We start from the raw sequence: 25599 nt of genomic DNA on the forward strand, positions 1-25599 counted from the left end.
GGGGCAGGAGTTGATGGTTTTTATGACCAAAAAAACCTGGGTACTATTTTTTTCTCTTCCCAATTTTTATTTCTATATGTAAAAAGAATGGGTGAGAAGTATTGGAATTTTTTTTGCCAAGAACAGAGCTTAAGTTCTCACTAGACTTCAAAAGATTTTGCGTATCCACCTATGTGACACCCTTTGTTAACAGTAGGTGGCCCCCTTTAACTGGTTATCTGCTTCTTCACCAAAAGTTCCATACGTGGTTTTAGAGAAAAGTTTATTAACAATTATTTTAACATACCTAGGATTAGATGGAATCTTGAAGTCAGGAAAAGAGATAATTCCAATATGATCAATTTCTTCTACCATATCAACTTCTGATCCTTCAGGATCCTGTGAATAAAAACAAACACCCTCAAAGGCCAGAAACTACCTTTTAAAAAATTTAACTGATTATACGATCTTTGATGTACAAAATATTTGTAGATCAAATATTTGAAGACAAATACCCATGTCTTCAAATTAAATATGAATGATGAAGATTAAATGTTATAGAAGAGAAATATGGTTCATTTCAGCCACTTCCCTTCTTCTTTTTCCAATCTTCCCCATCTCTCCTCATTATCTTGAAGAGACTCAACTCTCTGTTGTACATCTAAAAGATGAAGTGTAACCACACGTAAAAACAACAACAAACAAATGAACAAACAAACAATGATGTTTTGATAAACTAAATGTGAATTTGGCTGGCTTTATAAATACCAGAATCTAATTTTTATATATGTTCATTTAAAGCTTTCAAAAGCAAATATTCTATAAACAATACTTTTTAGCCAGATGTTTTATAAATGTATAGTATGGGCATTTTTCAGCTTGGTAAAATTCTCAAATGGTTAAACAAACTTGATAGTTCTCGTAAAGCTTCCCCATAAACTTAATTTTGTGTTTGGGTTAGCAAATAATTGAAATGAGGTTTTGACTTTCTTTGGACTACACATGGGGGTCCAATTCAGCCTTAACTCAACACATAAACATAGCAGGCAACATAAGTGAGGCTCCTATCTGTACAAAAAACTTTTTTGAGACAGGTATCTTGCTCTGTGATCCAGGCTGGAGTGCAGTGGTGTGATCATAGCTCACTGCAGCTTCAAACTCACAGGCTCAAGCAATCCTCCCACTTCAGCCTCCCAAGTAGCCAGGACCACAGGGACACGCTACCATGCCCAGCTATTTTTTTTTTTTAAATTTTTAGTAGAGATGAGGTCTCTGTGTTGCCCAGGCTGGTCTCGATCTCCTGAGCTCAAGCAATCGTCCCATTTTAGCCTCCCAAAGTGCTGAGATTACAGGCATGAGTCACTGTGACCAGCCTACAAAAAAATGTTTAAAGAGTTAGCAGGGTGTGGTGATGGGTGCCTGTAGTCCTAGCTACTCAGGAAGCTGAGGTGGGAGGATGGCTTGAGCCCAGGAGTTTGAGGCTACAGTGAGCTATGATCACACCACTGCACTCCAGCCTCGTTGACAGAGCAAGACCCTGTCAAAAATAAACAAACAAACAAAAAACCCAAAGCAAAAAATCTCAGCAGCACCATTTACCATGACTGAAATGCATAGTTGGATTTTAGAGGTTTTATTTCTTAATTAATTGTAAAACTTATAGAAGCCTATTTTGAACAAGAATTATACTTGTAGCTGAATATTTTTATGGCTCTACTTCATCGCACTATCCATTGTGCACAATTCTTCTAAGATCATCTTTCTCAGGTACTATTTTGAGGATACTTCCTCTATATTAACTCCTTAAGGCTCTGGGATCAGCTTCCTCAATCTTTTCTTCCTGGGGCAGCTCTTACAAGGGATGACTGACATTTATTTTTTTGCAGGTTATGCCATGATTCTGCATCACTTAAGTTCAACCATGAAGACGTTGGATAAAGAGCATACGTCCACACCCCTATCATTCCCGATAGAAAAAGGGCATTTGAACCGACATTGCTCTCCTTAGTTCTCTTTCAGACATTCTATCAGCCAATCAGTTTATTTACTAGCTTCATTTTTTTTTATTTATTCTTGCCCCCATAGCTTAACTCACACTGCTTCTTACATGGATGGTCTTCACTATTTTTAAATAATTTATGTCAATTCCTTTCATTAACACCCAACTCAGGGTTCCCTTTATCTAATCCATTCCAGAGAAGCATGTGTATCACCCCCACTCTCACCTCTCATTGGTCTTCCCTCTGAGCTCATGGTATTTGTCCTACTGTATAATTTATTTGGTTTATATTTTAGTATGGTTTTGTTCTGTGGTGTCTACTCTTTTGCACCTGCATTCTGATAAGTTTTTATATTTATTTTTTGTTTTTTTTTTTGAGTAGCAGAAAAAGTGCTGCAGCCTATATTGAAGGACCATTAGTAGTATACCTACTGTTAATAACTGAGCAGTTATAACTAGTTGTATTATTTTATTTCCTCACAAAAGTGTTTGAGGTATGTGACACAAATTAGATGAGATCGTGGGAGTTCAATGTACGGTGTCTGTTACATATGTCATATCTGATGAATGGTGAATTACTGCCAATCTTTAACTCATGATTTAGCAAGATTTTTTGTGTTAGTATAATAGTTATTAAACTCTAAGTCCCTTAAGAGTAAGTACCATTAAATATAGTTCTTTTGCACGTAATAAATACATAATAGATATATCCATTATGTATATCTTATAGTTAAATGTGTATTCAGTCAATTCTTAGTGATTGGTGGGTGGTTTTTTGCTTTTTTTTTTTTTTAGATTTTTTTTTTTGAGATGGAGTCTCGCACTGTCACCAGGCTGGAGTGCAGTGGCACAATCTCGGCTCACTGCAAGCTCTGCCTTCCGGGTTCAAGCAATTCCCTCACCTCAGCTGGGACTACAGGCGCCCGCCACCACACCCAGCTAATTTTTTGTATTTTAGTAGAGACGAGGTTTCACTATGTTGGCCAGGTTAGTCTCGATCTCCTAACCTCGTGATCCACCCACCTCGGCCTCCCAAAGTGCTGGGATTACAGGTGTGAGCCACCACACCCGGCCAGTGGGTGTTCTTTAAAAAATAAATCAGCAAGATTGTACTTAAATGGTTTAGCTCAAAATCCTTCAAGTTGTTGAAATTTAATTTGTATGAGCCTTTCACATATGTGTATTACAGAGGTATAGATCTATGATTCTATACTTACTGCAGATGTTCAATAACCATTTATGGAATATTGAATGATTTAGTGTAGTGTGAGGACAGGGTTATGAAATGAGATTCTTGTCCTGAAAAAATGAATTAAAGTATTATTTAAATAAATAAAATACTTACTATGAAAGTTAAGACAGTTTCTCTTTTGGCTGGCTTCAAGTCATCATTCAACGAATAAACTCTAACTTTTACTGTAAGAATAATTGATATCATCAAAAACTCTGCTAAAAACGAAGATATTTTGATTTTTTAAAACAACCATCCTTAAAAGAGATGAATCTTACTTTAAAAAACTCAATACACAAAAGTCCATATTTGAAAAAAAGAAAAATTAGTTTGCAGACATATACATTACTAAAGATTCTCTTATTTAAGAGAATCCTCAGGGATTCCTTTAAAGAACTATTTATCTTAGTGGATTTAAAGTACAGTTCACTTTCTTAAAATACATTTACCTACAATGTTTTGAGAACACATCCACAATATGAAATTAATTACATCTGTAATTAGGCCATTATTTATTAAGAATTTCATAGTAGCAAAATAGTGACGTCACCATATGGTTATAGAGGAGCATAATATATTGTCTCAGAGTTGAAGATCTTAATGGAAAATTGGGAGCTTGATTCAGACATACACTCTTCCACTTATGAAAACCAACAAGGCTCCAAATTAGCTCTTATTGCAAAAGGCAGCTTTGGATTGTACGGTTTTGTTCTATTTATTGAGCCAGATCCTACACTTGTTCTCTCATTGTTAAAAGAGCAACGGCAGGGGCTCAATAACTGTTAGTTCTCTTCCATTTCTTTCTGTCAGTTAATAGATCCCTACTTTTTAAACAAAAGCATCTGTTTCGCTTTTAACTCACAGCTGTTTGAGACACAGTGATCTAATTTCTTCCAATGACATACTTAATTTCTCTAGGGTGTTGCTGGTGCTCAAATCATTTCATGGCCAAAACTTTACCCACAAAATAAAATAGAACTGGCACCATAAACCTAGTATCTTTTAAAAGATCAGTATTATGCAAAGCTCTACATAAGAAGCCACATTAACACTGGTTTTACTAAGTTCACAAGATAAAAACAATGTGCTCAGTAAATGCCCCACCTCTCTGCTGTCTCCTTCCCCTCACACCTGTCTCCCACCACAAATCCTATCTCCTGCTTTTTGGACACACCCAGTCTAGGCCTGAGTATCACTGGGAAGCTGCCCAAGTCAGAAAGTCACAAAAGTTAAGAGCACAGGCCCTGGAATTAAACACTTTGGTTTCACTCCTGCCTCTGCCACTTTCTAGTATGACCCTGAGCAGGATACTTAATCCCTCTAAACCTTAGTTAACTCACTTGTAAAACAGGAATACTAGTGTGTGCTCATGGTGTCCTTGTGAGAATTAAATAATGCAATGCTTTTGCATAGCCTGACACATACTAAGTAATCAATAAATGTTTATTTTATTATTATTTCTGTTACTATTATTTGGCCAGTTTTTAACCCAGTTTGTGTTTAGGTTAGAAAATTAATCTTGTCTTCACAGCGATGGTACATTGGAGGCAAGATCTATACAATTTTTTGTATAAAAGATGTGGCTTATTGGCCGGGTGCAGTGGCTCACGCCTGGAATCCCAGCACTTTGGGAGGCTGAGGTGAGTGGATCACTTGAGGCCAAGAGTTCAAGCCCAGCCTGGCCAACATGGTGAAATCCCATCTCTACTAAATATACAAAATTAGCCAGGCGTGGTGGCACGCACCTGAATCCCACTTACTTGGGATGCTGAGGCTGGAGAATCACTTGAACCTGGGAGGCGGAGAGTGCAATGAGACAAGATTGCACCACTGCCCTCCAGCCTGGGTGACAGAGCGAGACACTGACTAAATAAATAAAAATAAAAATAAAAGATGTGGTTTATTAATTTAAAAAAAGTTTGAATGCCAGGCTGGAGTGCAGTGGTGCAATCTCGGCTCACTGCAAACTCCACCTCCTGGGTTCACGCCATTCTCCTGCCTCAGCCTCCCGAGTAGCTGGGACTACAGGCACCCACCACCACACCCGGCTAATTTTTTGTATTTTTAGTAGAGATGGGGTTTCACCGTGTGAGCCAGGATGGTCTCGATCTCCTGACCTTGTGATCCGCCTGCCTCGGCCTCCCAAAGTGCTGGGATTACAGGCGTAAGCCACTGCGCCCAGCTTTGAATGCCTTCTAATGTGCCAGTCGTTATGCTAGGTACTGAGATACAGTAGTGAAACAAATCAGACATGGACATCTTTTAATGGAGTGGAGGAAAGAGGCAAACACAATTATATGTAAAATTCTAGGATGTGAAGTGCCACAAAGGATACTTGCCTGGCCTTATGAACATGTAGAAGAGGGAGATTTGAAGAGGTCAGGGAAATCAGGGAAAGCTGCCTTTAGAAGGGTCTGTGATGACACATGAGGGTGAAGTAGGAGGTAACAAGGCAAAGAAGGGGCAAGAATGTACCATGCAGAGGCAACGGTATGTTACACAGGCCTTAATATGGATGGGGAAACAGTGTGAGAAAGCATCTGAAAGGAGGTCAGTTTGGCTTGTGTGTATAGAGGGTGGGGCCGTAGTAGGTGATGAAGCTGGGGAAGAAGTCAGGACACAGGCTTTATGAAATTGAAGGATTTTGGGCAATATTCTAAAGTCATTTATCCAGTAAAGCCTTGAAAATTTAAGCCTTTATCCTAAAGATGCTTACAGTAAAAATCCCTCAAGAATCTTCAGATTAAATGTGTTGATCGGGACATTATAGCTATAAATAACAAGACGATTAAAAAATACTTTTAAGTAATTCTTTTTCTTTTCTGTAAATATGGCTTTGTGCTATTCCACAGATAATAATGGAAAACACTTTCCTAGTGCTTACTGTGTGCTTGGCTCTATCTTAAGTGCTTTACACATACGAATTCAGTTAATTCTCACAACTCTATGAGGTAAGTTGTATTATTATCTCTATTTGACAAGTGAGGAAAGTGGGAGTCTGAGAGTCTGAGTGATTCACACAGGGTCATACAGCTCACAGCAGCTCCAGCTGTGACTTGAACCCAGACAATCTGACTCCAGAGTCTGCTTTTAACCAATTTACTTCACTATCTCGCAGAAATGGGCCAATATTTATAGGAAACTTCTCTCATTTTCCTCTACGATTAGAATGGATGAGGATATTACATCGTCTTCTTTTTTTTTCTCTTTTTTTTTTTGGGGGACAGTCTTGCTCTGTTGCCCAGGCTGGAGTGCAGTGGCGCGATCTCACTGCAACCTCTGCCTCCCACGTTCAAGCAATTCTCATGCCTCAGCCTCCCGAGTAGCTGGAATTACAGGCGTGCACCACCACACCCAGCTAATTTTTGTATTTTTAGTGGAAACAGGGTTTCACCATGTTGGTCAGGCTGGTCTCAAACTCCTGACCTCAAGTGATCCACCTGCCTGGGCTTCCCAAAGTACTGGGATTACAGGCATGAGCCACTGTGCCTGGCCAGATATTACATCATCTTGCAGTAAAGTCCTGATAGAGAAATAATACATAAAGCCTTTTTTTTTTTTTTTTTTTCTGAGATGAAGTCTCACTCTTTCGCCCAGGCTGGAGTGCAGTGGCTTGATCTCAGCTCACTGCAACCTCTGCCACCTGGGTTCAAGCAATTCTCCTGCCTCAGCCTCCAGAGTAGCTGGGATTACAGGCACCTGCCACAGCGCCTGGCTAATTTTTGTAGTTTTAGTAGAGACAGGGTTTCACCATCTTGGCCAGGCTGGTCTTAAACTCCTGACCTTGTGATCCACCCACCTCGGACTCCCAAAGTGCTGGGATTACAGGCATGAGACATGAAGCCATTCTTAAGGAAAGCCTTGATAACTGAGGAAGGTCCCAGCCTCTGGATATTACACTGCTTACTGGACAAAGACTGATGACCCTAAGTTGTGGGACGTGTCAATAGGATCCAAGCAATAAAGAATCCTTCAATATAGGAGGAGGACAAGAGAGATGATATGCTTGTTTCTAGGTATGATTATGTGTAAAAGGACCCAACCTTTGTGGGCAGAGACTATTTCCTTGTATACCAAGTTGTCTCTTGGAGAAAAAAGATGCTATTATTCTGGCGATTTTATTCTGGCCAAGTAGATAGCAATATCTCCACCCCCTTTAGGCTTTTCCTTTCTGAGCTGATCATAACAAATGCTCCTGCTGAAATGGTAATGGTTCAGTCCAGTTCCACCCCACTATTCTCATCATCAACATCAACCAACATTTAGCAAGTATCTACTGTGTACAAAGTTTTTCAACAAAGTCAGATGGTCCCCACTTCCTTTCTCTGTCCTGCTCCAAGAATATCATTAATGAAATTCCATAGCCTCTCCTTCCCACATATACATTTCTAATATTCTATTTCTGATGTACTTTAAAAAGTCAGTGATGATGAGAGGGAGAAATGGGGGAATGGAAGGCTTTGCAAACACATGAATATATTGGGAAGCATTCACACTTTTCTGTGTTTTACTTTTGGTTCATTGGGAATAGGTCCAGTCATTCCTATTCACATGATTTTGATTGGCTATTCTGCCCTTTTGCCTCTAACAGAAGAACCATGAATGTTAAACAATGTTCTAACAGTAACTTTCTTAGGTAGATCCCCTTTGAAAATTAATATCCATACATTCCTGTGATCTAGTTTATTCTCTGCTGAAATATCGCATCCCCTAGGGTTAGATTTATTTTTCCAGTTTGGGGATTAGCTCCAGACCCAGTGGAATTTTTAATGAACATGGTTCTATAATAAATTATATTTTCCCATTGCCAAATGATATATATTTGCAATTAAGTCTTATATTTGTTTAATAAATAAGATCTAACATAACATTTTACAATTTTGAAGAAGCATTTTCTACTTGGAAATAAATGATGGGGCAGGTAATGTAATTGTTGGTTTTGTAATTTATTTAGCACTTTCTCCATAAATTTAAAATTAAAATGCTATTAAATATTTGAAAGTATAGATGTCTTTGGGAATTGAGAGTCTCTTGAGCAAATTAGAAAGAAACCGATCTCCTCTCAATTTCAGGTATTAAAAATCTCTACAATTAGTGTCAATACTGTCAAATCCCCCCCCCAGAGAAAGAAATATCTTATAATCTACCTGACTGGTCTGGAGTATAAACAGGTTTGTCTGTATGAATGAAGAGAAATCCATTGTCATAGGTTACTGGCATTTTTTTTGATTTTGAAAAATGCTTTGATACAACTTCCAAATACACATAAGAAACTGGGTTTTGTCCTCCAGGCAATTGTTTTGGTTGTATCTGGAAAATAAATTGTTGATGGAAAAAGTATAATAATTCTAAAGTTATTAAACACATTAACTTTCTAAATACAACTGTAATCTCATTAGAACAATGAGTATGTATATGTAAACATTTAAAAAGTGATACAGGAGCAAGAAGAGTAAATAAATTTTGCCCGAAGCCCTTTAGTGTCTAATTACATAATAAAAATTTAGGTTTAAGCAATTGAAAGTCTCTTTGGTTCCATGTTTCCTAAATTTTATATACATTTAGTGAAACTACTACTATAAAAGCTTTAAGAAACCTTCACTCAATTAGTTTGCTGGGTTACCCCATGCTCCCCATTCCCTTTGTGAAACCTCCTGACTGATTCTCTGGACCCTTAGCTTTTTTTTTTTTGAAACCGAGTCTTACTTCCTCTGTTGCCCAGGCTGGAAAGCAGTGGTACCATCTCAGCTCACGACAACCTCTGCCTCCCGGGTTCAAGTGATTCTCCTGCCTCAGTCTCCCAAGTAGCTGAGATTACAGGTGTGTGCCACCATGCCCAGCTAACTTTTTTTTTTTTTTTTGCATTTTTAATAGAGACGGGTTTCACCATGTTAGCCAGGCTGGTCTTGAACTCCTGGCCTCAAGTGATCCACCTGCCTCGGCTTCCCAAAGTGCTGGGATTACAGGCATCAGTCACCGTGCCCATGTGTCCAGCATCTCTGGACCCTTAGTATCCAGCATCTCTGGACCCTTAGTATTACCTCACATACTTCTGCTCCCCTGAGTTGAGATGCTCATTTTCCAATTTATGTTTGTAATTATCCCCTTTACATTCAATGATATGTAAATTTAATACATGAAAAGTGATAAAAAAGAAAAGTGTATCTATGAAAATTTAGGCTTTGGAAACATGGGATGAAAGTTAATTACAAAAACCAACTGCTGTAGAATTAGCTATGCGAAATTATTGTAAAAGTTTGGAAAACAAGAAAAATCTATAAATATTCTGCACCCAGATTGCTTTGTAAGTGCCTTTAAGTTCTGTCTCCCCTTTTAAGAAACAGAAACTATAGAACAGGCTGGGCACAGTGACCTATGCCTGTAATCCCAGCACTTTGGGAGGCCGAGGCGGGTGGATCACCTGAGGTCAGGAGTTCGAGACCAGCCTGGCCAACACGGTGAAACACCTTCTCTACTAAAAATGCAAAAATTAGCCAGGTGTGGTGGCGCACGCCTGTAATCCCAGCTACTTGAGAGGCTGAGGTGGGAGAATTGCTTGAACCTGGGAGGCGAAGGCTGCAGTGAGCCGAGATTACACCACTGTCTTCCAGCCTGTGTGACAGAGCGACACCCTGTCTCAACAACAACAACAAAAACAACAACAACAACAACAACGAAAATATAGAACAAAGATGATCCATTAAAGTTGTAACACGTAATAAATGAGATTTGACACTGAAATCCATAGACCCACACTTAAAGGACCTTGGTACAACATTAAACAATTGGCAAATAAAGATATATGATATTGCTACGATAAAATTAAATGGTTAAAATATGTACTGACTATGATTCCCCCACCTTAATCTAGTTTTTCAGTTAATCATATAGGTCAGCACTGTTCAAAGAACTTTTTGTGATGACAGAAATATTCTATATCTATGCTGTTCACTATGGTAGCCACTAGCTACCTGTGGCTATTTGAACACTTGAAATGTTGCTAGTGCAATTGAGATACTGCATTTTTAATTTCAGTTAAATCTGATAGATTTAAATTTAAAACTAAGAGCCACAAATACATTGTATCAGATAAAAGAGTGTCTTTTGAAAGTAACACTTTTTTTTTTTTGAGATGGAGCCTCACTCTGTTGCTTAGGCTGGAGTGCAGTGGTGTGATCTTGGCTCACTGCAACCTCCACCTTCTGGGTTCAAGCGATTCTCCTGCCTTAGCCTCCCGAGTAGCTGAGACTACAGGCATGTGCCATAAAAGTAACACTTTTAATAAATGAATTTTAATTGTTAACACACCTAATAAGTGGAAGAATTTGTTAAGAGATGTGAGCATTTACTGCTAAGAACATTAATTAAAGAATTCCTATGTTTGATTAGAAATTTTTTAGATTAGTGTTTCTTAAACTTGAGTAATATGCATAGCCCTTTTAAAGGACAAAAGTCATGGAGGACCCTCAGCATTGGCTTTTTATTATTTATAACATAATCAAAATAATTTTTGTTACAAAGATACTTAAATATATACAAACTTAAAATGGTATAATCTTATGCTTATGATTTTTGTATAATTAAAAACTCAAAACAAATTTATAAAATAAATTCAAAATGTTACAAAATCAATATAATTCTAATTTTAAGCTCTTTATTAAATTTCCATTTTTAATTTCTTTATAAAGAACTCACTTTAGAGAAACTCTGGTCTAAATGAACTGCAGAGCCCATTTTACGTCTGATATTCTTTGATTTTCTTTATTAAGTATCAGAATTTTTAGTAAAAATAAGTTGCAAGTATGTCTCTAAGCAATCTATACTACAATATCTTAATAGGAGAAAGTTATTTGATCAAGGTTGTTCTTTCTATTAACTGCAGGTTGTCAATGAGAGCTAGTCACTTTAGTAATCACAAATTTTTAGTTTTTGAAACTATAATTGTACAATATTAGAGTTCAATAGAATGTTCAATAATATCCATGGATTTTTGTGGGCAATGTACTACACATAAAATCATATTCATATTTCTCAATTTCTTTCTAATAGTAATTTTCACAGCCAACAAGTATTTTCAATTATCTCCAAATATTTTCACATTAGTACAATTTTATTTTCCAATAAGAATGTGAAAATTGACATGCATTGCTCAAAAAGTAGACATAACTCTTCTGTTTAGAATTTTCTGTTTCTGTTAGAATTTTCACTTACATTATCATTAGTGACTGACATCATCTAATAATCCCACAGTGGATGTAAATGATTAAATCTATATGTTATCAATATTCAAACTTTGTACATATTTTTATTGAGAATATTCTGTATATATATATATAAAGAAAATAAAGGATAAATACATACTGTTAAGATTGCAGAGTTCTGGAATTTATTCTCTGAGGATAAATGAACATGGCCTGAGGAGTAACTAAATTTTTTATCAGGATAACTTTTAATAGAGATTGTTGCATCAAATGCTTCAGTGTATCCATAAACTTGAATCACAATATTTTCAGATGCTCCAACACGGAATATTTTTGGTGCTGAAATGACATATCTGTTGAAAAAGGAAAAGATAAGGCTCAGTGTCTTTATATGACATATTTTCTTTTACTTTTGATTTTTTTCTCTCACTTGAGAGATTCCATTTAAAATACATATATTTCCTCACTTAAAAATGATATTAGTAAGTCAAAATGTACTTGTGACCCACCATAACTTCAGCATAATTTCTAAGTAGTTTGGAATTAAGACCTGAGAAATGAAGCTGGAGGTTTAGTTTACATTTAGAAAGTTAAGGTGATAGCAGCACTTTCTCTTAGCAACTGCAGCCAAGGAAGACTTTTAATCATGTTGACCAGAACATGTAAATGGGGTCAATATTTTTTGCTCAGTGAAGAAAAAAGCAGTGATTGAACTCCAGCTGTGGCATCTGCTGGCTGAGTGACTGTGGTTAAAGTCACTAAGTCTTTCTGAGGCTAAAATAACTTACTGTGAAAATAATCACCTTCTTTACCAGGCTCTGGTAAAGATTAAATAAGAACATATATATGAAAAGGTCTAGCACTCTTAGTACTCAATATATGTTAAGATTTATTAATCTCACTAAATTAAAGGGAGTGATCTTAGAAATACTATGTTATACTAGTAAATGGATAATGGAAAGGATAGAATATGAGTGAGCTGGGAAGTGCATTTGGAAATGGAAATAGTGATGATGGTTCTTTAAGAGCAAATCATCATCTTCCAACAATAATGGTAATTAAGTACTTGCCATATATCAGAGGCTGTATCAGCACTTTACATACAGCTCTTGTTAATTTTTACAATAAGCCAATGATGCTGGTACTATCATTATTCGTATTTTGCAAGTGGTAAGAGGCTAACTTGGCTAAGGTTATATGGTTTGTAAGTAAATGGGGGAGGACTTTATATCAGTTCTCTCTCAGTTGTTATGTCTACAGTTGAGGTCAAGTTTGTATGTTATTCACAACCATAGACTGTTCTCTTATTTTTATTTTTCATGTGATTTATACAATAATGGAAGTGAATCTATACATGTTTTTGAAATGCAAATTTTAAAATACATGATTTAAAAAAATTATTGTATTTAAAAACTTGCAAATATAAACTGGATTACTAACTATATATCACAAAAGTATCTAATTTGAATAGTAAGAACTACATATGCTATTACATAGGAAAAAAAGAGTTTTAACCCAAAAGGGCATAGTGATCGACTAATTCAAGTGGCCCAACAAGCTTGGAGAGCACCCACCCCATCTGGCAGAATTATTCCAGGCTTCTGCCAACATTATGACATTTTAAGAGTCTGGTAAAAGCAGGAAGTTTTTAGTAACAATGGAATTAATTTATCAGCAATTAAATCCTTTAAAGCATCTGGCAGTTCTCCTACTTTACAATTAATTTGGATCCACTTATAGGCCAATTACAAAAGAGAGGAAAGAATTTCCAGATTTCCAACCATCATCTGAATTCCCCTTCCCCACATGCCTAGTAGGAGATAGCAGAAAATGAGAGGAGTTCAGCTTTTATGATAATAAGATATATTTACTGAAATTTTACCCTGTGATAAGGCACTATTCTGAATACTTTATTTGTATAAACTCATTGTGTCGTTACAACCACTCTGTGAGGAACTATTACTCCAATTTTAAGGTGAAGAAACTGCTAATTAATTTTCCCAAGGCCACACATATAGGATTTATGAATTCTACAATTCACAAATTATAGAATTAGAAATCGAACCTGAGTAGCCTGTTTCCAGAATTAACATTTTCAACTGTTATACTAAATGGAATCTATAAAGAGTTTTAATTAGAAAAATTTAGGGATATAAAGCTACTTTAATTTCAGTATTTATAAAAGCTTTATGTTTTTCAGTTTAGTATTGCTTTAATTTTGAATTGTGTATGGTAGGGGTCCCCAACCCCTGGGCCACGGACCAATACCAGTCCATGGCTTGTTAGGAACCAGGCCACACAGCAGGTGAGCAGTGGGGCAAAGGAGCATTACCACCCAAGCTCTGCCTCCTGTCAGATCAGTGGTGGCAATAGATTCTCCTAGGAGCGTGAACCCTATTGTGAACTGCGCATGCAAGGGATCTAGATTGCAAGCTCCTTATGAGAATATAATTCCTGATGATCTGAAGTGGAACAGTTTCATTCTGAAACCATCCCTACCCCAATCCTGGTCCATGGAAACACTGTCTTCCACAAAACCTGTTCCTAGTGCCAAAATGGTTGGGGACTGCTGGTCTATGTGATGGTAGCAGTCAAGCATAAAATACACAGTGTTTAGAAGCCCCTAAAAGAATATTCTGGAACCACCCTTTATAAAGATTTTGGTACTTATTGACTTATCAGTAGCATAATCTAGCCATATAAATAATGTCATAGTTTTCTTTGTCTTTCAATTGCTGCAGAGGATCAGGTTACTGAGCTTGCAGAGAGGCAAGAATGTTATTTTGGCCTCTATCTGGAATGCTCTTTCCTCAAATATTTGCATGGTTTGCTTCCTCACTTCCTTCAGGCTCTGTTTGAGTGCAGCCTCCTTAAGAGAACCTTTCCTGGCCACATTTTAAAATAGTGTCCCATAATTTTTTTTTTAATTCTCATACTCTGCTTTATTTTTTTCTTCATAATACTACCTGCCTGACCTTACACATTCTTTCATTGGTTCATTCATTCATTACTTGCTTCTCCCACTAGAATGCAAGCTCTAGGAATTGTCTTACCGTTTGCTATATCTGTAGTGCCTATCATACGGTTAGGTGCTCAATAAGTATTTGTTGAATCAATCATTCAACCAATTAATTAAAGTGATTGATTGCCATGTTGTAAATGGTACACTCTGACTTTTTCAGAAAAAGTGAGGAAATAATTTTTATTAAGGGATAGTAGAAAGAATTCAGAATAAGTCTGGACAAGAATCATGGAACCCGGGTCCTAGCCCTAGTTCTGCCACCAATTTGAAGTCACTTAATTTCAGTCTCTCTAAGCCTTAGCTGCTCGTCTTTCAAAAAGAAACAATAAAGGCAGGATGCTAAGGTAGTTAAGTGTTTGTGGCCATGTAATAAGATCACAGATCAGAAATAGGAGGATGCTAAAAAAGAATGACATCCTAAGTATGTGTTTATATATAATATATTCATATGTACACACTTATGACAAAATGAAAAAAAATTGAAGTGATAAACAGGAGACCTTAATAAAAATCCTGTTTCTCTCTCTCTAGAACTGTGACCTTTGGTCAGTCACTTCTCTTATCTGGACTTATCCTCATATATAAAATGAATAGGTTTGATTAGATGATCTACAGTTACTTTTCAGTATTAAAATATTTCTAGATATAAGATCATTATTTTTAAAACATTATTTAAAATGCATATTATCTCAATAATGACACTAAAAATTGTGAAAAATCAGCTCATAAATGTATGATAGAAGTCATTACAACAACAGATTTTCAGATCACAGTATTAGATTGACTCCTAAACAACCCTGGTTTAACTGTGTATAGTCTACGAAAAACACAAAGAAAACTAAACACCAAGTTAAAATAAGCAAAAAATGTCAAGAAAGTTTATTATCTGGAGTTTCTTTTGTGCTTTTTTGAAGAGGAATTTGAATAATCACGTAAATTTTAATAAATAACAATTCCATAAAAGCTGTCATGTTGTTAGCTACTCATCAAATCAAAATGCTTCCATGACTTTCTCATTCAGAGATGATACTATTCACTTGGTGTTCTCAGAAGTAGCAAGTTATTTTCAAATTAACAGAATCTGTTAACTTTAACACTTCATTCGTCATAACTAAGATGCATTGAAAAATGAAGATAGCTTGTTTTACTTACGTTTGCTCCTGTCCCCAAGTTTTCCCCAGGAAGATTAAAAAACAAAGTATTCCCAAAAGGCCCATGGTTGGAGGTAGCAGGAAAACATGGATATAACCCTTTTGAGGATAGTCTCCTTTTAAATAAACTGAACTTGAAGAATTCAGATAATCTGGTTAATTATTAATGTCAGAAAGGTGAACCTCTAAGTGGGAAAACTAGAATTGGAACTAAAACACCCTTTCATGCCCAGGAATACAGATAGGGAGTACTTTACAGGAACTTACACCCAGGGAATTTATTTTTATTAATACAAATAAAGGGACTCTAAAATGGGAATTTGGCACTATGAAGAGTGGCTCAAAGCTAGAAACCAGTAAGCCCATTGCTTTGGCCTTTCTTCTCTTGCCCAGGGCATTTGCTTTGATGTTGCATCATCTGCAAGCACACATCTGGCAGGTCCACTCTAATAGTGATGAAGACCCACCTGGACTCAGTTTCAAATTGAAATGATTTTAGAAGGGGCCTGGTTTAGACAGGGCTCACAAGATGATCTTTTTTGGAGACCTGAATGGCAGTGTCCTTGGTGCTGCAAATGGTCTGAGCATAACCTAGCTCTGCAAAGGAGGTCTAGGGAATTGTTCCTTGGTCTGTCTCAGTCTAGAGAACATTAGGTGGAGGAAAGTTGTGACTGGCAATGAAAACGCCATGTGGAGGATGCTGTCGTCATTCTCTAAGTATTGGAGAATAGATATGCTCCAATATTTATTAAGTCATATACCACTCATTCAAAGTTTGTCTTTATTTAGACATAGAATATCTTTCTTTTAAAGAAAACACATGTTATACTTTTCAGTGAGGATTTTAATAATTTTGATATAAGAGCTCCAGAAAAACAAAGCTTCCTATAACAATTGAGTCTAGTAATTAATTCACAATATACTAAAATTTTATCTTTATACTTTTTTTTTTTTTCTGAGACAGAGTCTCTTTCTGTCCAGGCTGGAGTCTAGTGGCGCTATCTCAGCTCAGGGCAACCTCCGCCTCCCAGGTTCAAGGGATTCTCCTGCCTCAGCCTCCCAAGTAGCTGGACTACAGGCATGTCCCACCACATCCAGCTAATTTTTTGTATTTTTAGTAGAGGCAGGATTTCACCATGTTGGCCAGGCTGGTCTCGAACTCCTGACCTCAGGTGATCCACCCACCTTGGCCTCCCAAAGTGCTGGGATTACAGGCGTGAGCCACCATGCCTGGCTGATTTTTAATTAAGTTAATTTTTATGATGTTTTATCTTCATTAGAATTTTTTTATTTACTACCTTCTCTTTTTTAGTACTACTTTTACCTTAATATATAATATGTACTCTTCTTTAAAATAATAAAACAGATGTCTCTAAACATATTTCTATAATGAGATATTTATGATACATAAATGAGATATTTATGGTCACATTGGCATTCTTTGCTTTGAATTAATAAATGATAAACCAAAAATATTTACAAACACTTTAATGCTGAATTCACTGGGGAAAAAAAGGAGCACAAAGGGAAATTTGATATACAAATTTCACTAAAGGTATCTCTTGCATATATTATTGAAATGACAAACATTTGCCACTATTGTCTGATCATCTAGCCCATTTATTTCAAAAGGGAATCTGTGAAATGATTAAGCTGGGTTGCAAAAGATGGGTCAAGTTAAAACAAACAGTACTTTTGCCATCATTTTTGGGAAATGAAATTTAAGAGAGAACAAGAACACTCGAATCAAGGTAGGTAATATTTGCATTTTAAGTGCAAATAAGTTTGTTTGCTTGAGCTATAGAGTAAATACTGATAACCAATATTTGCAAGCCATTGTCCTGTTTCTCTGGTAGAAAACATTTAGAAAATGATGGATCTCAAAGATTCTCAACAGAACTGAAGTTTAACAATTTATAGATTCTCAACTGTGCTTAGTCAAAATTTTTATCTACCTTCTAAATGTGGCTCACAGATGAACTTTTGAGTCCAGGCACGCTGGCTCACACCTGTAATCCCAGCTCTTTGGGAGGCCGAGGTGGGTGGATCACCTGAGGTCAGGAGTTCAAGACCAGCCTGGCCAACATGGTGAAACCCCGTCTCTACTAAAAATACAAAAATTAGCCAGGCATGGTGGCGGGTGCCTGTAATCCCAGCTACTTGGGAGGCTGAGGCAGGAGATTCACTTGAATCTGGGAGGTGGAGGTCGAGCACAGATCACGCCACTGCACTCCAGCCTGAGCAACAGAGCCAGACTCCATCTCAGAAAAAAAAAAAAAAAGATGATTTTTTTTCTTTATAATTTAAAATGTGACCTTTGGTGAGCCTTTCATTTTTATACAAATACTGCATTTCTAAAAGAGAAGAATCTCAGATCTGGCAGAAAGTTTGGTGGTCACCTGACCTTCCTGCTAATGCTGCCTCAATTGTCCCCTCATGATTGAGCCCAAATGACCTAGCCTAGTGCACAAGGCCCCTCTTGAGCCCTGTTTAGTTCTCCAGTCTCAACATTCCATTCTTCACTCCGGCCAAGGAGCTGAATTACCTGATTATTCCCTGAAGTGACCTTGACACCAAGGTGCTCCTAGCAGGATAATAATTTTGTATCTTTCAAATGGATATTCTTTAGTTATTTTGTACTTACTTGGTAAAATATGTCTGGACACCAATTTTCTATTAATACAAATTACAGAATTCTTTTTTATGTATAATAAAGGATTTTATCATGTATAATTTTCAAAATCAGATAGCTTATAGGGAGGTATATTAATGGGTTGTAAATTTAGAGAATAAAAAATAAGCGACATTTTGTTTGTTATTGTTTTCAGAAATTCAGCTCATCAGATTGCGAACTTCAAGTGCCTGCTGGCTGGCTAGAGTAAGAGAGCTGATGTGACCCATAACTGCCTCAGGTAATTTTCATGTGCCTGTTCCATGTCCAGAGGCCAGTGGAGAAACAGAGGCATCTCCTCAGAATTAAATTATTCTAAACGGAGACATGGGAATCATACAAGTTTTGTTCAAGAGTGGTAGGCTGGCACTAGGCAGGTGGGTTATTCTAAGTAAAACCCAATATTGGTCCCTCTGACTGCTTTTTGGCTCAAGCCCGCAGTCTCATGTTCTAATCCTTTAGGAGAAAGGCTCTAATAAAAGGTCAACTGAAATCTAAAAAGAACTACTTCAGTAACTCTCCATGGGATATAGAGGAGAAAGGCACTGGAGGCTTCGGTACCGGCAGTTTAAAGACTGACTGCAGAGAGGGCGGAGGTGGAGCAAGGTGGCTGAATAGAACCCCCCCAAAGATAGTTCTCCACACAGGAACACCAAATAGAACAACTATCCACGCAAGACAGCACCTTCATAAAAGCCATAAAATCAGGTGAGTGATCACAGTGCCTGGTTTTACCGTAATGATAAGGAAAGAGGCATTGAAGATGGGGTGGGGGTAGGGGTGAAGATCTCCCTGCATTGCCTACACCATCCTCCTCCAACCACAGGCTGCACAGTGGGAAAGAGAATCTGTGTGCTTGGAGGAGAGAGAGCAAAGTGAGTGTGGGACTTTGCACTGGAAGTCAGTGCTGCCCTGTCACGGTGGAACATACCACAGGACAGAATTCTGCAGGCGCCCAGAATTCTGACAGCGCATTTAGGCAGGCCTTGGGACAGAGGAGAATTCTCTGCTCCAGAGGGAGAAACCCAGGTCATGGCTAGCTTCACAACTGGCTAACTAAAGTTGTCTGAGGTCCTGAGTCTATTTGAGTGGCAGTCAGGACACAAGGACTAAAGTGTGTAGACTAAACATAAAATGCTAAGCACCCCCAACTTGCCCCCTATTGACTGACTGAACTCCCACTTGGCCAAAGAGACCCCAGAAACATCTTTAAAATTGAATTCCTGGCCGTGATGGGAAGGGAGGTTAGACATGCCTTGTTATACCCCTCCCTTTGGAGTTTAGGCACAACTGACCAGCATTCAAGTTAAAAGATCATAAGACGGACAAAACAGACTCTGTGGCGATAAGATACCAAATTATAAACAAGACCTCAGGCCATTCACGCAAGGAATCACACCCTACAAACCATAAAATATCATTAAATGAGTTTTAAAAGTTAACCTGGTATAGTCCGGGCGTGGTGGCTCACTCCTGTAATCCCAGCACTTTGGGAGGCTGAGGCAGGCAGATCACCTGAGGTCAGGAGTTCAAGACCAGACTGGCCAATATGGTGAAACCTCGTCTCTACTAAAAATACAAAAATTAGCTGGGTGTGGTGGCAGGTGCCTGTAATCCCAGCTACTCAGGAGGCTGAGGCAGCAGAATTGCTTGAACCTGGGAGGCAGAGGTTGCAGTGAGCCAAGATCGTGCCATTGCACTCCAGCCTGGGCAACAAGAGCAAAACTCTGCCTCAAAATAAATAAATAAAAAAAATAAACCTGCTGTAATATGACTTACTTTTCAACCTGACTCTGATATAGCATCACATGACAGATAGCAGACCCTGCAGGGAATAAAAATATTTTACCTCAAAATATATTTACTTGACATATTTTGAAATGGCCCTGCAAAACTATCTTTTGTGGGGGAGATTTGCATCTGTAGATAATCTCCATTAATGCAACCAGGACTTCCCTTTCTAGGCTTTTCCCAGGTCTAGCAGAGTTGAACTGAGAGTCTGACATCTCAAAGGTCTGCAAATTGATTCTCTCTGAGGGCTGCTACCTATGAGGATTCATCTACATAACAAGAACCTTGGACCCCACAACCTCCTTTAACTCAAGCATTACTTACTATTGACTTTAAGCCTTTAGACAATAGCTTAACCCTCTCAACCAATTGTCAACTAAAGAATCCTTAAGACCCACCTATAACTACTAAGTCCCTCCTTGGCGATGTCCTGCTTTTTTGGGCTGAATCAATATAGACTTTCCATGTATCGATTTATGTCTTCGACTGTAACTCTTGTCTCCTGGAAATGTATAAAACCAAACTATAACCTACCTGCTTCAGGCACACTTCCTCAGAACCTCTTAAGACTGTTCCCAAGACCATGATCACTCATATTGGCTCAAAATATTCCACTCTGAAATATTTTACAGATTTTTTTTCCTCTGTTAGCAAGTCCTTGGGCAAGATCTAGTACTGTCCTGGTCTTGGAGGCAGTGGATTTAGGGTGCAACACAGTTTGACACTAGCTGTGGCAGCCACAGGAGTATGTATGTCACTCCTTCCCAAACTGCAGGTACTGATGCTTGGGGAGAGATTCCTTCTGCTTGGGGAAAGAAGAGAGAAGAGCACAGAGGACTCTGTCTTGCAACTTGGGTATCAGCTTAGCCACAATACGATAAAACACCAAACAGATTCCCAAAGCCCCCGATTCCAGGCTTTGTTCCTGGATAGTGTTTCTAGGACCACCCTGGGTCAGAAGGGAATCCACTGCCCGGTTGGTATGGACTCGGTCCTGGCAGGATTCACTATCTGCTGACTAATGTGGCCTTAGGCCTTGAATAAACATTAGCAGCAGGCATAACCAGGCAGTAGTGGCTGCAGGCCTTGGCGAGCCCCAGTACTGAGCTGGTCTGGAAGGCCGTGGGCTTCAGGTATGACCCAGTGTGATGCCGGCTGTGGCCAGCAGAGTGTCTGCATCACTCCTCCCCCAGCTCCAGTTAGCCACGCCTGGAGAGAGATGCCTTCTGATTTGGGAAAGAGAGCAAGAGACTTTGCATGGTAACCCAGGGAATTCTCCCCTATCTTCCCAAGTCTTAGATACACCAAGGCTGTGTATCTAAGAGTCTGTAAGAGTTTCAGTGTTCCTGGGCTTAGGGCACCCCCAAGTGCTGAGATGGCTGCAGTAACCACAGGTTTAGGCCACAAAACTCAATCCCCTTTGAATTCTTGGAAAACCTTCTCAAGGACAGGGACAAACAAGCCTGGACTATAAAGATGGGAATAAATACCTAACTCTTCAAGGCCCAGACATGGATGAATATCCACAATTATCAAGAACATCCAGGAAAACATGGCCTCACTGAATGGACTGAATAAGCCACCATTGACTGATCCTGGAGTGATGAAGATACATGACTAATCAGACAGGGAATTCAAAATAGCTGTCTTGATGAACTTCAATGAACTTCAAGATAACAGTGAAGAAATGCAGAATTGTATCATATAAATTTAACAAGGAGATTGAAATTTTTTAAATCAAATGGAAATTCTGGAGCTGGCTAAAATATAGATTACTAAGACAAAGAAGTGTATGGCTACATTTCTTCCCCCAATATTTGTGACTATGTATTATTTTATCCATAAAATATGAAAATTTCTTTTAAAAAATCTTGGAGATAGAAAATTCAATTGATAAACTGAAAAATGCATTGGAGTCTCTCAATAGCAGACTTGATCAAGCAAAATAAAGAATTTGTGAGCTTGAAGACAGGCTATATGAAAATACACAGAGGAGAAAAACGAAAAAAACTAAAAAGAAAAAAGAATGAAGCATGCCTACAAGATCTAGAAAATGGCCTCAAAAGAGCAAATTTAAGAGTTACTAGCCTCAAAGGGGATGTAGAGAGAGAGAGAGAGAGAGAAATTGGGATAGAATGTTTATTCAAGGAAATTATAACAGACAACTTTCCAAACCTAGAGAAAGATATGAATATCTAGGTACAAGAAAATCAAAGAATGCCAAGCAGATTCAACCCAAATAAGACTACTTCAAGACATATAATAATAAAACTCTCAAAGATCAAGGATAAAGAAAGGATCTTAAAAACAGCAAGAGAAAAGAAACAACATAAAGGAGCTCTAATACATCTGGCAACAGATTTCTTAGCAGAAACTTTAGAGGCTTATGGGATGACATAGTCAAAGTGCTGAGGAAAAGAAACATCCAAGCTAGAATATTATACCCAGCACAATTATTTTTCAGACATGGAGAAACACTTAGACAAACAAAAGCTGAGGAATATTATCAACATTAGACCTATCTTATACGAAATGCTACAGGAAGTTTTTTCAATCTGAAAGAAAAGGCTATTAATGAGCAAGAAGAAATAATCTAAAAGTATAAAACTCGCTGGTAAAAGTAATTACACAGAGAAATACAGAATAATGTAACACTGTAATTACAGTATGTAAACCACTCATATACTTAATAGAATGACTAAATGATAAACCTATCAAAAATAGTAACTACAATTATTTTTTAAGAGACAGACCATGTAAAAAGATATAAATAGATACAACAAAAAGTCAAAATGCAGGAAGGATAAAGTGTAGAGGTTTGTTTGGCTTTCTCTGCTTGTTTTTAAAAACTTTTCTTTGTGATAATAGTTAAGTTGTTATAAGTCTAAAATAATTGTTTATAAGATGTTATTTGCAAGCCTCATGATAACTACAAACCAAAAACCTATAATTGCTACACAAAAAATAAAAAGCAAGGAATTAAAACATACTACTAGAGAAAATCACTTTTACACAAAGGAAGAAAGGAAGAGAGGACCAACAAAACAAGCAGAAAACGAATAACAAAATGTCAGTACTAAGTCCTTACTGATTAATAATAACAAGTAAATGAGTGTAAATGGACTAGAATCCTTTTTTGAAGGCACTGTAAACAGTTTTGTCTCGTTATGGCATTGATTGCCTTTAGTAGATTCCGTGTAACCTACTTCATCTCATAAGCTGTAAAAGGTCTTTGCTCCAAAATATCCTTCTCACTCAGACTTTAAACCCGATGTTGTCTGAAGCATTCTTCTCGCTTCTCAGTAATCAGTCTAGCAATTAAGAAGAAATGCCATAAATGTTAATCACATCTCAATAAGACCTGTAAACTCCACTGCATTTAAACGAGATTTTATGAGACTCAGACATACAGGACGTATTCTCAGCCTTTAAGGAGCTTGTCCAAATGGTAACACAATAGCTACCCATTATTAGTTTCCAACATTTATCCGTTATTGTGATAATTAACTTGTTAAATTATCTCTCATCTTGACAACCACGCAGAAGGGTGTTATTACCCTCTGGTTACCAATGAGTAAACTAAGGCTCAGAAAAATGTAGTGCTTCAGGGAACACATCTAATAAGTTGCAGAAATTTTGATTTGATTGTTTGGGATCCGTAGAAAAAAGCCAGGAAAGATACCAAACCATGCTGAAGTCTTACCTTCTCTTTGACACCTTCTCCAGATACATATATACATATAATTTTTTTTAGATGGATTCTCACTCTGTCACACAGGCTGGAGTGCAGTGGTACAATCTCAGTTCGCTGCAACCTCCGCCACCTGGGTTCAAGCGATTCTCATGCCTCAGCCTCCCAAGTAGCTGGGACTACAGGGGTGAGCCACCATGCCTGGCTAATTTTTGTATTTTTAGTTGAGATGGGGTTTCACCATATTGGCCAGGCTGGCCTCCAACTCCGGACCTCAAGTGATCTACCCACCTCGGCCTCCCAAAGTGCTGGGATTACAGGCGTGAGCCACCGCGCCTGGCCTTTTTTGTCTGTAACTAATTCTGTATTTTATAAACTCTTAAATAATTTATATCCCAGTCCACACATTTTGATTCTTATTATATACTATTGTGTATTCTAGGCAAAGGTTCAAATGCACAAGGTGGGAATAAATGTGACATAATTGAATACCTAGTCTGGCTTATGTCTGGTTCTCCCTTCCTCAATAGAGCTGGAGCAAGACTGGCTGAAATGACCACCAGGCAGATGGCAGATTGGGAAGACAAACTGAAAAGGTCAGAGGTGGAAAGAGTCAGAGAATAACTGGATAAGCCACATTCTGGGAAATACAGTGGTTCAAATCCACCGTGGATAAATTTGTATTTGAAGATTGAATGGTAACTGGGAAAAATAGAGAAGAAAGCCACAGCTTAAACTATGCGTGAAAGTCACCAAAGCAGTGGGTTGGAATAGCATGTCCCAAAAGGCCACTTTACATCCTAAATAATAATGGAATAGGATAGGATTTCAGATAAGGAAGTAGGGAAGAAGTGGAAAATAATAAGGCTAAGAGAAAATCCAGTGTTAATAATGGAATTCAGTTAAGCATATTTTCCTTACAGGAATCAAAAGGAAACAACATACAAGGAGGAGATGCTCACTCTCCCTTTATCTTTCACAGTTTTATAACCTCACCTGAATCTGTTCTTTCTATACCCTAGACCTTCTAATGAATCAAGCTCAGCTCATTAACCACCTTCTTTGGTTCCACTGACCCACGCTTTTTCAGACAATGTTGCTTTTTGTTCAACGTAAGTTCCTTCATCTAATTGTAATACCTGTTACTCATCCAGTAGCTAGATGTGGTAGCCAGACTCCAAGACGGCTCCCAGTGGTCCTTACCTCCCTGGTATTCATGCCTCTGTGTGGTCCCTTCCCATGCTGTACCACACCAATTCATCTGACCAATAGAATACAGCAAAAGTGAAGACATGTGACTTCTGAGGTTAGGTCATACAAGACATTGCTGTTTCTGCCTTTTTCTCTCTTGAACTGCCTGTTCTAGGGGAAGCCCCTATGTAGTGAGCACACTCAGGAAGCCTATGGAGAGGCTCATGTGGAAGGGAACCACGGCCTCCTGCCCAGAGCCGTGTGAAGTGAATCCTCCAGCCCTAGTCATGCCTTTAGGTGGCTGCAGCCCAGCTGTCATCTTGACTGCAACCTCATAAGAGAACCTAACCCAGAATTACCTAGCTAAGCCATTCCTGAATTCCTGCCCATAAGAACTGGGCAGATAATTAAGGTGTGTTGTTATCTTAAGTCATTAAGTTTGGGGGAATTTATTACATAGCAACAGTAATTTTACACTAGATTAGCTGTTTTCCTAAAAATATAACTTTCATGAAAGCTCCTTACATTCACTACCACCACCAAAATAGTCCCTTGCTCCTCGGTCATCAATACTTATAATTTGCAAGTGTACTTTAAGTTCCTGAAGAGCAGCAGCTTCAGGACCCTACTTTGAAAGCGCCACCTGCTGGTATTAACTTAATAGCTTCCCAA

General features: G+C 38.0%; 1 protein-coding gene across 5 annotated transcripts in view; it reads right to left on the reverse strand.

Annotated features, from left to right (window-relative positions):
* The window catches only part of C5 (complement C5), a 127316-nt gene that overhangs the window by 85759 nt on the left and 15958 nt on the right, over positions 1 to 25599 (reverse strand). The window contains exons 2-6 of one of the 5 annotated variants that reach the window (XM_054520564.2): positions 23252 to 23356; positions 11571 to 11763; positions 8357 to 8519; positions 3324 to 3394; positions 287 to 378 (exon numbers count right to left, since the gene is read on the reverse strand). In XM_054520564.2, coding sequence (XP_054376539.2) covers positions 287 to 378; positions 3324 to 3394; positions 8357 to 8519; positions 11571 to 11763; positions 23252 to 23256 — 524 coding nt within the window. In that variant the 5' untranslated portion in view covers positions 23257 to 23356. Of the gene's footprint in view, positions 1 to 286; positions 379 to 3323; positions 3395 to 8356; positions 8520 to 11570; positions 11764 to 15584; positions 15782 to 23251; positions 23357 to 25599 lie in introns of those variants that run through there. The other 4 variants (XM_054520566.2, XM_054520567.2, XM_024252854.3 and 1 more) reach the window with 4 other exon arrangements.

This window comes from Pongo abelii, chromosome 13 (assembly GCF_028885655.2).
Source record: "Pongo abelii isolate AG06213 chromosome 13, NHGRI_mPonAbe1-v2.0_pri, whole genome shotgun sequence".
NCBI classification, from domain to species: Eukaryota; Metazoa; Chordata; class Mammalia; order Primates; family Hominidae; genus Pongo; species Pongo abelii.